Source organism: Meriones unguiculatus, chromosome 9, assembly GCF_030254825.1.
Source record: "Meriones unguiculatus strain TT.TT164.6M chromosome 9, Bangor_MerUng_6.1, whole genome shotgun sequence".
Taxonomy (NCBI): Eukaryota; Metazoa; Chordata; class Mammalia; order Rodentia; family Muridae; genus Meriones; species Meriones unguiculatus.
Genome location: NC_083357.1, coordinates 10,169,242 through 10,184,397, shown reverse-complemented (window position 1 = coordinate 10,184,397; position 15,156 = coordinate 10,169,242). Strand labels below are relative to the sequence as shown.

Below are 15,156 nucleotides of genomic sequence, written 5' to 3'. Positions count from 1 at the left end.
TGCAAGCTCCCCAGCCTCAGCTGAGTAAATACAAAATGCAGGCTGCAATTCAGTTGGCTACTGATGAAATGGGACATCTTCAGAAAGCGCAGCCAGACAAGCGCTTTTCATAACTGATGGGTGTAGTCGTTCACCCCTTCAGCGCTAGCACCACAGCAGGCGGGAAATAAGTCAGTTTCTGAGGCTGTCCTAGGCTGGGAGACCTGGGACCAGTGTCTTGGCCCCGCCCAACAGTGCCACGCCCACTCTCCCAGGCTGGAGGCGCGGTCGCCTAGCAGCAGGTGTTAGAGTCCTTGACAGCCTCTCTCTGCCAGAACGCAGAACGCAGAACGCAGAACGCAGAACGCAGCACCATGCCCAAGCAAGCGGTGGTGACTCTGCGTTACGGGCCCTACAGCGCAGTGGGGCTGTCGGTGGAGCACCGCACCTACCGCCTGGAGGGTCTGCAAGGTGGGCCACCCCGCTGAGCGCCTCTCCTGAGCCTCAGCCTCCCAGACGCTCTACCTAGAGCCCAGCCAAGGGCCACCTTTCCCCGGAAGCCTTCCCCGGGATGACGTTAGCCTATCCCTCCAGCTCCCCTTCCCTGGGGTATAAAACTGAAAATGAGCATGGTCCGTGGGCACCGAGTGTTCCCAGGCAAAATACACAAAGTTGCTAAGAAGTTAGCTCATCCCACGTTAGGATCTGGGAAGTCTGAAGTCAGGAATAGTAAGTGGCCTTTGTATGTCAACTGGCTGCAGGGTGACAGGGCTGAGATCCTTGCTTGTTCGTTTCTGCTGCAAGGCCCTCGTGTGTACATAGACTCAGGCAGACGGGCTCACTGTTGAACAGGATGTGTGAAGGAGAAGGTTGATTACTCGGGTCATGCCTGAAGCCTGACAGACTAGAGCCAAACGCTCTAAAAGTCCAGAGGACACAAAAATCAGCTTTGGTCCAGCAATCGGAGATGACTTTCCGGAGGAGGTGCTATTTGAAGTTCCCACCTGAAGAAGGATGGGCACTGTTACCAAAAAAATGTTGCTTTCTCTAAGAAAATAGTTCACTGAGAGGCTTTTGTGGCAAGTCCCATAGTGTCTGTCTGTGCTAGTAACTGTATGTCAGCTTGACACAAGCTAGAGGTGTCTGGGGGGGCACTCTTAATTGAGATAAGGCCTCTATAAGATTGGCTTGTAGGTAAGTCTATAGTACATTTTCTTAATCAGTTATTGATGTGGAAAGTCCCAGCCCATTGTGAGTTTCTTCTGGTGGTCCTGGGTGCTGTAAGAGAGCAGATGAACAAGCTACAAGGAGCAAGCCAGTAAGCAGCACCCCTCCATAGCCAATCCGTCAGGTCCCGCCTCCGGGTTCTTGCCCTGACTTCCTCCAGTGATGGCTGGGATACAGAAGTGTAAGCGGAAATAAACCCTTTCCTCCCCAAGTTGCTTTTGGTCACGGTGTTCCATCACAGAGCTAGAAAGCTCAGACAGCACTGATCTTAGGTTTGGTTCAGCTGCCAGAGTCAAACACTACAGGCTGTGTGCCCTGGACAGTAGAAGTCATATTCCCTTCCAGGCTGGAGGCTGGCACCCTGCCTAAGCAGAGCTGATTTCCGGTGAAGCCCTCTTCCTGGCTTGCTGACGGCCATTTTCTCTCTTGCCGTTGGGTACTAAGAAGATGGATTAGGGGCAAACACTAAAGACTCATCTCAGAGAGACACTCATCCTCTTTTTACATCTTTAAATAATATTTTCTTACTTCTCTTTGAACATATTTCGACCACACTCCCTCCCTCCATCCCCACCCCCAGCCTCCCTACTCACTCACTCTCATGCACTCTTTTCTTCTTTTTAACTACATATAGTTAACCTTGTGCCTCCCAAGTGCTCTTGGGTGTGAGCCTATCTCTTGGAGCATGACCAACCTACCAGGAGTCACACCCTTAAAGAAAATGACTCTTCCTGTCCCAGCAGCAATTAACTGCCAATAGCTTCTTGGCTAGGGGTAGGACTTCCTGTCCATCCCCCCTCTCCGTGCTGGGGTTTTGTCTGGTATGAGCTTTTGCACGCCATTACTACTGCTGTGAGTTCATACGTGCAACTGTCCTGTTGTATCCAGAAACAGTCTCACTGTAGTCATCTACCACCTCTGCTTACGATCGTTCTGCCCCTCCCTTCCACGGCAATTCCCTGAGACTCGGCGATAGGGAGTGTGACATACATGTCTCCTTTAGGGCTGGGCACTACTGGCCAGCTTTTGTAGTGCTGGAGGTTGCTATGGAGAAAAGTAGTTGTCAATGTTACCCAGCTGTGAACCTTGAGCGATACAAAATGTGTGGCAAAATAGTGCCCCCTGCTACAATAGCGGCGCATATGTCATGGGAGCAACTGAAGATTTTCTGACTGGATTTAGGAGACGTGCTACAAGTTGGAACCCCAGACTTGTGCCAGCTTGTCCTGTGGGCATATTCACATGGAGAGCTCTTCTCAGAGAGACATTGTGGGGTAGGCAGGCTGTACGCTCTAAAGATGAGCCTGCTGCTATGCTTCTGCTAAATGGACAGAGTGTTAAACCAACTTCCAAAGACTTATTAATATACGCATAGATAATGTGTCTCTTGGCTCTCATAAGAGGAGCTTCTTCTTGCAATAGATTGGCCATTAACAGAAACACAACTGAAAAATGTTCAGAGAATAAGAAAACTTTCAAAGCAGGGGCTCCCTATGACTTCATTTAATCTTATGTCCTAAAGAGTTAGGACTTCAACATACAAACTAAGGACATTACAATTCAGTCCATAGCAGCATTATTTTTCAACATTAAGTAAAGATCACAATATCATAGAACCATCATTATTCTGTTTCCATCCTAAACAATAACTCCACTTAGTATAGTAATTCCAACCCCCCATCCCTAGACCTGATGGACTTTAATCAACTTTCCATCCCTGTCCACCTGAATTTAATATACATAAAATCTGCTTATAGACCTGCACTGTGGCCAGGGAGATGGCATTAGCAAAGGCAAAGCACAGGGATCTGAAGTTGAGCTAACCCAGTTTTGACCTGGCCTCTACTACTCGTGGACGTATAACAAAGTCAAAAATCAAGCTGTTTGTTTTTTCCTTTATGAGTCTCACTTTCCTTATTGGTAAAGGAGAATGTGAACCCCTCACTGGTGTGAGTCTGATGAGAAATGCATAGAGACCATAAGCATCATGCCACACGTGGCAAGGAATTATTCCAGAGACAGCCATTAGGAAAGAAAGAGGGGTCTCTCAGGACATTTGAGGAATGGCAAGCAGCTCAGTCTGGTAGAGGATGGTGTACAGCAAGAGAGTTGGGTTTGGTTTGCCCTTTGCCCAGTCAACAAAAGTGCCTAGGTGAAAAACTGTGAGTTAACCGGGCTGTGGTGGCACACACCTTTAGTCCCATCACTCGGGACTGAAGCAGGTAGACTTGAGTTCAAGGCCAGCCTGGTCTGCAGAGCTAATTCCAGAACAGCCAGGGCTACACAGAGAAACTTTGTCTCAAAAAACAATAAATAAGTAAATAAACACCAACCATGATTTGTTAAGGTCCAATTCTGAAGGAAGTAATTGGAATGGAGGACACTGAATTATTAAGAGATAGCAAGCCAGTGTGTAGAAATCATGTTCTAGAATGTAGAAGAAATGCCAACAGGAATGATTCTAACTGTAAGCGCAATCTGGACACTGATGACATTCAATGCCTACTTTCTCCCTACTTTCTGTCCTGGCTGCTCTCTTTTTGCCATCACTTTGGCCAGAGCCTTGCATTCATTTCTTACTCCTCCCTCTCTTACAGCTACTGCTCAGCCTGTCAGTCCTTCCTGCAGTCTTTGTCCTCAGGGCATGTCGCCAATTCATTCTTCTTAGTCTTTTAGCCTTCCTCCTCCATTTATGTCCAGTCACCATCATTCTCTGCTTCAGCTGTGTCAAGGCTCCCAGGCTCAGCTCTGTGAGACCACAGTGGTCTCCTTGTAGTCTGTCCTCAGAACCAGAGCAGGGTCAGAACAGGCGTTCTTTCCTGGATGACCTGGTGACTCCCGCCTCACTCGGCATAGAAGCCAAAGACCTTCCGAGGCCACAGGGCTCCTAAGGACCCACTTGACCTCCTTACACATCCACTCCAGCCACACCCATGTCCTCATTGACCATGGAACTGTCCAGAAATCCCGGGAGATTACACCTGGGGCTCAGCAGGAACATGAGCGCTTCAAGTGCATCTCAGGAAAGCCTGTCCTGGTGCGGGTGATGACTCACAAAAGCTTACTTGTAGCTCTCTTGAAGTGTCTCCTCTCCCCCAGTCATGATCTTGAAAGTGGAGGCTTCTGACAATGCAACTTTGAAACCTCCCAGAGGGAAGGTATCAGTCAAATTTGAGGACAGCTACTCCTCAGAAAGACAGAGCCACATGCTGGAGGGAAACTGGAGGAAGCGGAAGAGATGGAACCAGGCAGCTGGCAGAGATGTTGCCCAAGGACAAAGTGCTAAGGGACAGGCATGGGCAGTGCAAAAGTGGGAGACAGTATGGAAGGACCAGAAGCATGTGAGACAGGATTTCAGGAGAAACGGGTCCCAAACTGTTGAGCTGGAGCTATCCGCAGAGAGAGGAGCATTTACAGCTGCCGGTTGTGAAAGGATTAGAGGAACACCCTCATATGTCGACAAGGGGAAGACAAATGGGACAGTGAGCTTGGACGGTAACATGGAAGTGTCTATAAAATGTAACCCACAAGACAGAAACCAATTGTTTTGTTTCCAGGTGCCTTCTTTACTGGAAAAAAAAAAAAAGACTACACATAACACAGGTGGCATAGTACCAATGCTTTCCGCAACATTCTTGGTGAAAGGGGGGGGGGGAATGGAAACAACCAGAAATGGCAATGGCTCTGTAAACCGCAGCACATCTGTCATGTGACATGGGAGGCCCGGGTTGCGTGAGCACAGCAGCAGGCAGGGAACAGTCTCTCCCTGAGTCCCCTGCACACCAAGATCTCTCTTCGCTTAAACGGGCAGATAATGGAAGATGAATGTAGGGTAGAAATAGGGTGTTTTAGAAATATTTTTATTCTTTTTCTTCTCTATAATTTCTAGTGTTTTTGCAGAATCACAAATCTGCTTTAAATGTATAATCTGAAAATATTTTTTGATGGGGTTTTCCTTTCAGCAAAAATGTCCTAAAGGAAGGTAGAAACAAAGACCCAACGTGCACATCTCTAACCCTGGCACTTGGAAAGTAGAGGGTGGGGGATTAGGAGTTCAAGTCATCCTGGGCTACTTGAAGCTCTGAAGAGGGTGGAGAACAAAAGGAAGGGAAGGTGGAGGATCAGCCAGGGGCACACCTGAATCCCAGCACTCAAGAAGCTGAGGCAGGTGGACCATGACGGCCAGTCTGGGCTACTCAGCAAGACCTTGCCACTACCCATGCCCTCTTCCCCCAAAAAAGCAAGAAAGAAGGGTTGGGGAAAGGAAGGGTAGAGGAAGGAGAGGGAAAGGAAAGAAAGTAGAGAACACAGACATGGGTCAGGGAGGAATGGGGAGGGTAGGTGAAAGTGGTCCTCTGACCTCAGAGAAGCAAGTAGTGCAGAAGGAAAGGACAAGGTGGAGCCAGAAGCTGAGGTGAAAAACTGAGCTGAGCCCACAGGTACAGGCTGCTGGTCCCTCTTGGGGAAGGAGGGATATTTTGAGGCAAAATGCTGGGGAGCATTTTGACGGCTGGCAAGGTTTGTAAGGTGTCTGCAGGTGGCTGATTTGTGAAGTAAGATGTGTACACTCATGCTTGATAATGCATCTAGTAAATGCTGCCAACAGTTACAGAGGACCCTGTGATGAGGGCCAAGGTGTTAACAGCAACATTGCAGGAAACGTTTATTCACCTTCCCCTCACCTCCCCCGGCTCTCCCACTTTAGACCCAGCGTTAACACTGGAGCAAGGACATCTACTTGCAGGCCCTCCTCCGTAAAAATCTGCCTCTGAATTCCGCGTATGACTTTTAAAAATCATCGCCCTTTATTGTTTCCCGAAGCCCTGCTGTCTTTGGAAGGATGCCTGATCTTTTCTAAGTGCACCATGCCCTAAGCAATTGGAACACTCTTGTTCAATATTATCCATGAATTATAATAGCTCAGCAAAATAACGTTTCCACTAAACCACTGCTTTAAAGAGCCCTAAGTAATTGCCCTGGCCACGGTTGCTCCTTGTCTATCTGCTGTACCTGAGCCTGCCAAACAATCCTCTCAAAGGAACTGGAAGGCGCTGGAACTGACCATTAAAAACGGAATCCATCTTTATTCAGTCAAGGCACCCAATTGCCATTCTTCCATCTCCAGTGATGTCCTAGCTGCGCTCGTTAATGGTCCCTGGATCGTCGTCTCCCCTGAGCACAGGAAGGAAAGCAATCTGTCAGCGTATCTCACCTTCTACCTAGCAGCATTTGCATCACCCACAGATGGTACACAGCACTGCCAGCTCAAAGGACAGAGCTTTCCCCCTGCCCCTCCACTTCGCCCAGACCTCCCATGAAGAATGAGGTGCCACTTCAAAGAGGTGGGTGTTCTGCGGGCGGCTTACCGCTTCCGGCTGATTTATGCTGGAGTTTAGCCACTGCCTGCGCACAGACTTTGTTTGGGGGAACATATCTATCTGACCTTTCTTTGAATAGACAACCCAGGAGCAACTCAGGAAACCATGCCCCCCGCCAACCCCCCATGCCGAGTGGTGGCATTTGGGTGAGCTGTAGGAATCCCAGGGTGTCTTCTCTGATCCCTTCAGCCTGCCCCAGCTGCAGCCTCGCTACCTCCTCGCTGACAGGAAGGGAATGACGTCCTGAGGCTCACAGTGTGACAGACTCTGCAGCACTTGTCACCTGAGTACAAATCAGACAGGAAATCAAGAGCCACAAGGGAAGTTGGTGGCACTCAGCATCATCGCAAGTCTGCTGCTTTGGGAAGCCTGTGTTGACCCCCCTTGATCTGCCTGGAGGAAGATCAAGAGGCCCAGCCTTCAAGAGCTCAGGGGCCTGTGCAAGGCAGCCCTAGACAGAGAGAGGATCCCTTCTTGTCTGCTTCACTCGCTCACAGGAGCCCTCAGGATTCACCTCTTGGCTCCATGGGATCGCTGATTTTGCAGATCAAATCCATTTTCAACTACACCTTGTCATGTAAGAGTAACAGTGTCATTAAAGATACCCCAAATCCAGGTGTGACTTGAGTACCAGTCAGATGGGCCTTTCAGGGGACGAGTCTTGGAGAGCCGGGAAGTGCTTACCTCCTGAGGTCTCTGTCTGGACCTCTTGCCTGATCCTTGTATCCTCAGTTTCTCAGAGCCCCTTAAGCCTTAGAAAGCTGGCCTTGGGTGTTTGGAGCAGAGTGACAGCTAGGCTCCAAAGCTGTCCCTGTCAGATTCCATGCAAAACCTAAGGTCCTGGAGGCCACAGGGCACCTCCCCACCTGTAGCTACTTCCTGTTGAGGAGAGGGGTGCTATGGGCAGGGGACGCTGAAGCCAGAAATCTCTACTGATGTCATGTCTTCCTAGATGTCATGTCTTCCTGCCTTCCAAACCAGCTGGACCACTTCCACTTAAACAAGTCACTGGTCCAAGCTGAGTGCCCTCTTTCAAGATATTTAAGATCAAGACACTAAAACAGGATACAATAGCACAAATACGCCAAAGAAACGATGCGGGCATTCTTTGGAGAAAGGCATTAGCCGAGGCAGGTCTATTAGGGCCGCCACCAGGCGCCTGAGGAGCGTGAGCGCGTTAATGGGACCCTCACTGAGCCTTTCTCAAGTTTCTTTCCAAAAGTGACATCAAAATTATGCAATTAAAAGGCTCACAGCCGGAGCCGGATGCTCTCGAGCTGATTGAACGATGAAGAAGTGGACACAACAACATTGTGAAACAGTGATTGTCTCTGTAATTAAATGCAATTAAGTGACAGAAACGTCTGCTTTTCCCCTCCTAAAACAATTGGAATGCTAAGACTTTAAGAAAATGCGGCCCTATCTGATGTCTTCTTCCTTCTAACCCAAATACTCAGCCGTGCACACAGACCGCTAAAGGTGACCACCAGCTCTAGGATGGATGGGGGACGGGGCACGTCAGGGATGGGGGAGCGGCTGTCTAGGCTGCCATGCATGATAACCACAGACAAGAGACAGATAGGATGGGCTGTAGTGGACACTTGCCTAGCATACCTAAGACCTCAGTTCCATCATCAGCAGGGGAGGGAGGAGTAAGTCTTCACAAATTGCCTGTGGCTGACCTCTAGGTAGGAGCCACTGGTAAATGATAAGCAAGCCACAGGCTCAAAGGTGAGAGTAACAAATCTGTTTTCTTCTTTAAAGTTTTCTCTCTCTCTTCCTTCTTTGAGACAGGCTCTCATTTTGTGTCTCAGGCTGGCCTCTTAACTAAATATCCTTCTGCCCCTGTCTCCCTAAGAGCTGGTATTATAAGTGTGCCACCACAAATAGCTCTTTTTATTTGTTTATTCATTTATTCATTCATTTATTTATTTATTTTATTCTTTTTTCCTTTTCTTTCTTTCTGTTTTGGTTATTTGTTTTGTTTTGTTTTTCAAGACAGGGTTTCTCCATTTTAGTCCTGTCCTGGAACTCATTCTGTAGACCAGGCTGGCCTTGAACTCACAGAGATCTGCCTGCCTCTGCCTCCTGAATGCTGGGATTAAAGGCGTGCGGAATGATGTCCAGCTACAGCTCTTATTTCTTACAAACATATTTTAATGAATATGTAGTACATGCTTTTGTTTTTTATCACAAGTATTACTTTCTTTTTTAAAGTTCCTTTTTAAAAATTTTACAAGGGGGGTTTCTCTGTGTAGCAGTGGCTGTCTTAGAACTTGCTCTGCAAACCAGGCTGGCCTTGAACTCAGAGGTCAGCCTGCCTCTGCCTCCTGAGTGCTGGGCTTAAAGGTGCACACCACCACTGCCTGGCTAACTCAGGGTTCTTCACCTAGGCACCTTTGCTGACTCCTTGATGTCAAGTGCAAGCCAAACCCAACTCTCTTGCTTATACGCCATCTCTACCAGACTGAGCTGCTTGCTATTCCTCAAATGTCCTGAGACACCCCCCCCCCCCATTGCCTGGCTAAGTTCCTATTTTTCCACATGTATTTATATGTTGTGTGTGAGTCTGTTTGTGTATACGTCATGACACATGCTTGGCTTTCTCCTTCCGCTATGTGGGTTTCAAGGATTGAATTCAAGTCATAAGTCTTGGCAGCCAGCCCTTTACCCAATGAGCCGCCTCGGCAGCCTACAACTTTAAATTTCCAAATCAAAGTCTCATTATGTACACATAGCACTGTTCGCTTAGTCACCCTTTTATTATCACATTTGTGAATTGTTCACAGAATTTTAGTATTACAGAACAAAAAAGTCTTATTACAAAAATCTGCCTGTATTTCTGATTTTTTTTCTTACAGAGTTTCTTCTAAGTACAATGCTTTTGAAATATGTTTTTTGAAGGTTTTGGCTTATGCTATAAATTTTCCTCTAGAGAGACACTGAAGTTGCATTTCCATCAGCAGGAAAAGAAGTTTCTGGAACCCTGGTTTCCCCCGATACTGAGCACTGTCCTTCTGAGACTAAAGTGTGGGTCACCCTGTGGCCACTCCCAAGAGACAGGTGATTTCCTAACAGGTCTGGAGTAATTCACAAGCAAGAGCTGTGTCACTTGGGTGTCTGCCATTGCTTTCCTGAGGCTATAAGGACACCCAGAGGCTGGGGACTAGCCATGTGCCCACCAGGTGCTTAGCTTATAACCAAGAACAACCAAGGAGGAGACGTCCATGAGGGAGTAACACAGGCTAGCCTGGAGTCTGCCCCGTGTCACCCCATCCCTCCCTATTTTCCAGCTGTGTTGATAGAAGATGGACATCAAGTCATCCTGGAGCAGATAGAAGACTGGAACCTGGTAGAGCTTGTGGTAAATGAAGAAATAGTCTTCCAGTGTGACATCGAAGACCTGGAGTTTGGTAAGGTGAAGGGAGGTCCCACCCAGCACCCCAAGTCCTCTAAGACTTCCCTTTGTTTCCAGTGGAAGTGGCAGTAAGCCACGCGTGGAATCAAATCGAAGTTCATTCTGCATTTCAAATGCACAGCAAGAGCCCTGTTGCCTGTGACAAATGCACTCCTGCATGTACTCAGGTGCATGTATGTGCTTGCACACACCACACACAAATCAGATATACCATACACACATACACACACACCACACGCACAGACACACAGTGCGGTGCTCTAATGCCCAGCTTCTTCCCCAAACACTGGAGACAGAAGAGGAAAGAAACAAAGTTGATGCCGGCCTTCAGATGTATGTTGCAAGTGGAAGAAAATAAGGTTTTGCGTTTAGTTTCTCTTTTTTCACTTTACTATCTGTGTTTTATTATTATCTTCTTTCAAAGTGACTTTTGTTCTATTTGTCTTCTTCATCTAGATTTCTGAGACAGTTAGAGTCAGTGTACCCACAGAATATCGCATTATCAGCTATATTCTGCACATGTCTTTGCCCTGAGGTGATTCTGGCCCCATAGGCTGACCTGCATGTCTGCTTCCCAGTGCCTGAGTGCAAGAGCTTCAGGAATCCACTAAGACTCTGCTGAAGGCTACTTAACATTTTACATGACTGGAGCCTTTAAAAATATACTCCCAGTGGAAGTCCAAGGCATATTTAATATGACATCAACTTGTACATAAAGTTGGCCAAAAGGTGTTATTTGTTTCCCTAGGGGGTGATGGTAGACTAGACCCACTGTGTGAAGAGGCCAGGATCGCTGTGCTATATGCCTTCTGATTTCGTGGAGCAGATAGAAGAAAGCCAGCTATGCCCTCCAGTCTACAATACCAGCAAAGGGGGCTTACTGGGCGCAGGAATGCTGGGCTCTGTTGGTTAGAACATGGTAATGCCTCATGTCCTCTAGTCTGTTCAGTTTGAGTTTCTATTCTGGCTGCATAGACATCCATAAAAAATAATAAAAACCACCTTGCTGGCCGCGTCTCTCAGTATCAGCCCATGGGAGAGCCCTTCAATATCAGGTGCAGTGGATCTGAAGAAGAAAAAAAAAAAAAACAAAAAACAAACGCAATCTAATAACAGAGGGCCATTCCCTAATAAAGCACCATTGCCAGAAGCATTAGATACGCCATTGTGAAGCAAGCCAGGAAAAAGGGATCGGTGAAATTAAAGAGCACCCGAGCAGGGGGAGAACCAAGTACATGCCATTGCAGTATTAGGAAACCTAACTGTCTCTACAGGTTTACTTCTTATGCCTACTGGAATACATTTTTAATTGCTGGTATAAAATTAGGTGAAATCAAATCTTCCCTTGCCCCTGTTGCCAACAAGAAAGGCATCTGCCTTCTTTTGCATTAGCAAGTTCAGCAGGATGCTCTGAAGGAGGCAGGGCAGTCTAGGGCACATTAGAGTAGCTCTTGGGCTCTCTCGTAGAGAACACAGCCTCATAGAAAGGAGCTTTCATGACAGGCAATGTAAAAAAAGTCAGTGTGCTGAAATGATGCGTGTTTGTTTTTCCAAGTCCTATGCTGTGTGTGTGTGTGTGTGTGTGTATAAGAAGAATATATACATAAAAATTCTTATAAGGGTATATATATTCTTAACTATAAAGGCAAGGCAAGGAAAAAAAAACAGACACCATTTTCTGAGGTTGTTTGAAACAGGCCTCTCACCCTTTAGAAGATCCCAATGGAAGTCAGGAGATTATACAGAAAGAAAGGCACTTTCATACCCTGCAAAGAACCTACACCACCTGGAAATCTGTCCTTCCCACCACCCCAGGAAGCCTCAGGTCCCCCCTCCCCATATCTCCAAACTACAAAGGCCAACAGAGACTCCATGTGCTGACTTAGAGCCTTGGCCCAAGATTTATCTGTCAGAGTTGATCCAAATTACAAATCAGTCACAGAACTATTTAATCATCCCCTTAGTAAAAACAACCAGGCTCAGGTCCATCCCATGCATGCTCTCTGGTTGCTGGTTCAGTCTCTGCCAGCACCTATGGGCTCAGGTTAGCTGATTCTGTAGGTTTTCTTGAGGCGTCCTTGACTTCTCTGGCACTTTCAACTTTTCCTTCTCCTTTTCCACAAGATTCCTGGAGATCTGCCTAGTGTTTGGCTGTGGGTCTCTGCATCTGTTTCGCCGGCTGCTGGGTGAAGCCTCTCAGGTGAGAGTTGTGCTGGCCTCCTGTCTACAAGTATGGCAGACTGTTACCAACCGTCTCATGGCGTGAGACTCGAGTTGGGCCAGTCGTTGGTTGGCCGTTCCCTCACTTTCTGCTCCCTCTTTATCCCTGCACCTCTTCTAAGAGGGAACATTTGTGGGCTGAAGGTCTTGTGCTGGGTTGGTATCTTCATTCCTCCATTGGAAGTCTTGCCTGGTTACAGGAGGTGACTGTTCCATGTTCCATATCCCCCATTTCTAGGAGTCGTAGCTAGGGTCACCCTCATAGATTCCTGAGAGTTTCCATTGTCCTAGATTTCTAGCTGGACCCAGAAATACACACCCACTGTCACTCATTCCAGTTCTCTCTCCTGCCTCCCTCCCCACACTTGATCCCTCCTGTTCTCCTCCCCACCCCCTCTTCTGCCCAGATGCCTCCCTCCATTCATCCCAGAAGTCTATTTTATTTCCCCTTCGAAGTGTGATTCAAGCATCCTTCCTTGGGCCCTACTTGCTGCTTATCTTCTTTGGGTCTGTGGACTGTAGCATGGTTGTCCTGTACTTTATGGCTAATATCCATTTATAAGTATACACCGTCTTTGTCTTTCTGGGTCTGGGTTACCTCACTCAGGGTGTTCTTTTCTAGTTCTATCCATTTGCCTGCAAATTTCACATTATTAGTTTTAATAGTTGAGTAAATGTACCATATTTTCTTCATCCATTCTTCAGTTGAGGGACACCTCAATTGTTACCAGTTTCGGGCTATTACAAAATGAAGCTGTTAAGAACATAGTTGAGTAAGTGTTCTCGTGGCATGTATGGGATGGACCTAGGGCCCCTACACATATGTAACAGATGTGCAGCTTGGTTCTCTAACAGCAGATCTCTGACAGCAGAAGCAGGGACTGTCTCTTACTCTGTTGCTTGCCTTTTGCTCTTTCTCCTAACTGCACGGCCTTGTCTAGCCTCAGGTGAAGAAGATATACCCAGTCCTTCTACAACTTGATATGCCAGGGAGGGCTGATATCCATGGGAGGTCTCCCCGTCTCTGAGGAGAAAGGGAGGAGAATAGGGGAGGGGACTGGGAGGAGAGAAGAAAGGGGAAGCTCCAATCAGAATGTAAAGTAAACTAATTGATTGATTGATTGATTGATTAATAAAAATAAACCCAGGCTCCAGTACAAAGGCTCCAGCCTTTCAGTGTCTGGCATCCCTTTTTTTTTTTTCACAGTTCCTTAGTTCTTTTTGTCAGAGGGACTTCACTTACAAAATATGTAGCATTTTAAAAAAATATTTATTTATTTATTATGTATACAGTGTTCTGCCTGCATGTACTCCTGCACACCAGAAGAGGGCACCAGATCTCATTATAGATGATTGTGAGCCACCATGTGGTTGCTGGGAATTGAACTCAGAACCTTTGGAAAAGCAGTCAGTACTCTTAACCTCTGAACCATCTCTCCAGCCCTCATATGTAGCATTTTATCTTTGTCTCAATATAAAATTTTAGAGGAACCTGTTTCCACTAAAGAACTATGAAAAATACAAAGTAATGATAGAGTACAAATTCAGCATCATTTTGGTATATTTCACGTTTGAGTTTCTTCTATTTAGGCTAGATAGTCACAGAAATGAACATACACAGAACTTGACTTTGCCTGGTCATACATGTTTTCCTTCTCCTACCTTAGTGTCTTAGATGGAGCATGTCCTATGTGGCTGAGCATTTACTAAGTGTCCGAGTATTGTGCCTAAAGCAGGGAAGTTCTTTGTCTTGGTCCATTTTCTGTTGCTATAACTGAGTATCTGATCCTAGGTAAATGTGAAGCAAAGAGGTTTCTTTGGCTCGTACTTTTGCTGGCTAGAAAGTCAGCATGGTGCTGGTGTCTGGACATGGGCTATTGCATGGCAGGTGGCAGGCCATGAGACACGAGGCAAGATACAAGAGATGGTCTAGGCTTTCTTTGATGGTAACTCCTGAGACCCGTGAGGCAAGATTCGGTTCTCGATATCATCTCTTTTACATTAATTACATTAATCTCTTTTACAGAAAGCGGCCATAATTCATCTGCCTCCTATTAGGTTCCACCTCTCAGAGATCGCATCCTTACACCGGACACCAAACTTCCCGTCCACAAACCTTACAGGAAAGATCTGCTCCAAACCATAGGAAAAGGACTTTCAAATAAACATTTAAAATAAACTTGAAGGTCAGCGAGATGATTCAGTGGATGAAGGTGCTTGCCACCAACCAAGTCTAGTGGTCTGAGTTTCACACACACCCACTCACAGAGAGAGAGAGAGAGAGAGAGAGAGAGAGAGAGGGAGGGAGGGAGTAAAAACTAAATAAATACACTTAAGACTTTGGCATGAGAGCCATCTATCTGCATAGCCTGACTCTCTTTGGCAATGACGGAGAACACGCTGCCTTTTCTGAACCAGGAACCTACTTTCTTCCTGTCAAGACAAGAGTGCTCTGTGCCTCGGGAAGCTGGACACCAGGTGCCTTTTAATGCTTTTGAAACACTGCTTAATTAATCACATCTCAAGCATTATAAGACAACAAATCAGTGCCACTGTTAGCAGAACACATAAAGTGTCTTTTTTAGAATAAAGTTAAGGGCATGGTTCTGTCTCAACAGGTTTAAGATGAAATTCGGAGTCTCTAAGCTTTTTCATCATTTAAACACAATTATAATGAATAGATTTGGGGTGAGGGGAGATTCCGAGACTGCTGCCTCAAGTTCTGCTGACCACACCTACCTCCTCTTGTTAGTTTTACCCTTGAAACCTGTGTAATCAACAGTTCTGTGAGGCAGCCACATTTAGGAGAAACTCAGCTCCCGAGGTCAGTGATAGGAACATTTCAGTGATGGAGAGAATAACCAGAAGAGGCCCTTGTACTCTCTGGAGCTAAACGCTTTCTTGGACATGTCTCCCAGACAAAGTAATCCTGGG

General features: G+C 46.7%; 1 protein-coding gene across 3 annotated transcripts; it reads left to right on the top strand.

Annotated features, from left to right (window-relative positions):
• Positions 1–317: 317 nt before the first annotated feature.
• C9H10orf53 (chromosome 9 C10orf53 homolog) lies at positions 318–14,419 on the top strand. Of its 3 annotated transcripts, XR_009594330.1 has the most exons (4): positions 318–450; positions 9,878–9,997; positions 12,127–12,202; positions 14,249–14,419. XR_009594330.1 is itself a non-coding variant. In XM_060391701.1 (3 exons), exons 1-3 carry the CDS (start codon positions 354–356, stop codon positions 14,278–14,280), a joined length of 249 nt encoding a protein of 82 aa, XP_060247684.1. In that variant the 5' UTR covers positions 318–353; the 3' UTR covers positions 14,281–14,419. The 3 variants fall into 3 exon arrangements, 2 of the variants coding, with proteins under 2 accessions (XP_060247684.1, XP_021513789.1); XM_060391701.1 differs by lacking the exon at positions 12,127–12,202; XM_021658114.2 differs by lacking the exons at positions 12,127–12,202; positions 14,249–14,419 and adding an exon at positions 10,751–11,007.
• The last annotated feature ends 737 nt before the right edge of the window (positions 14,420–15,156 follow it).

Bases quoted from the DNA above. Each gene is read 5' to 3' on its own strand.
- C9H10orf53 (XM_021658114.2), top strand. From the start codon at position 354: ATGCCCAAGCAAGCGGTGGTGACTCTGCGTTACGGGCCCTACAGCGCA. The intron at 451-9,877 runs GTGGGCCACCCC...CCTATTTTCCAG, and splicing joins CCGCCTGGAGGGTCTGCAAG to CTGTGTTGATAGAAGATGGA. The intron at 9,998-10,750 runs GTAAGGTGAAGG...TTGTTTCCCTAG, and splicing joins CATCGAAGACCTGGAGTTTG to GGGGTGATGGTAGACTAGAC.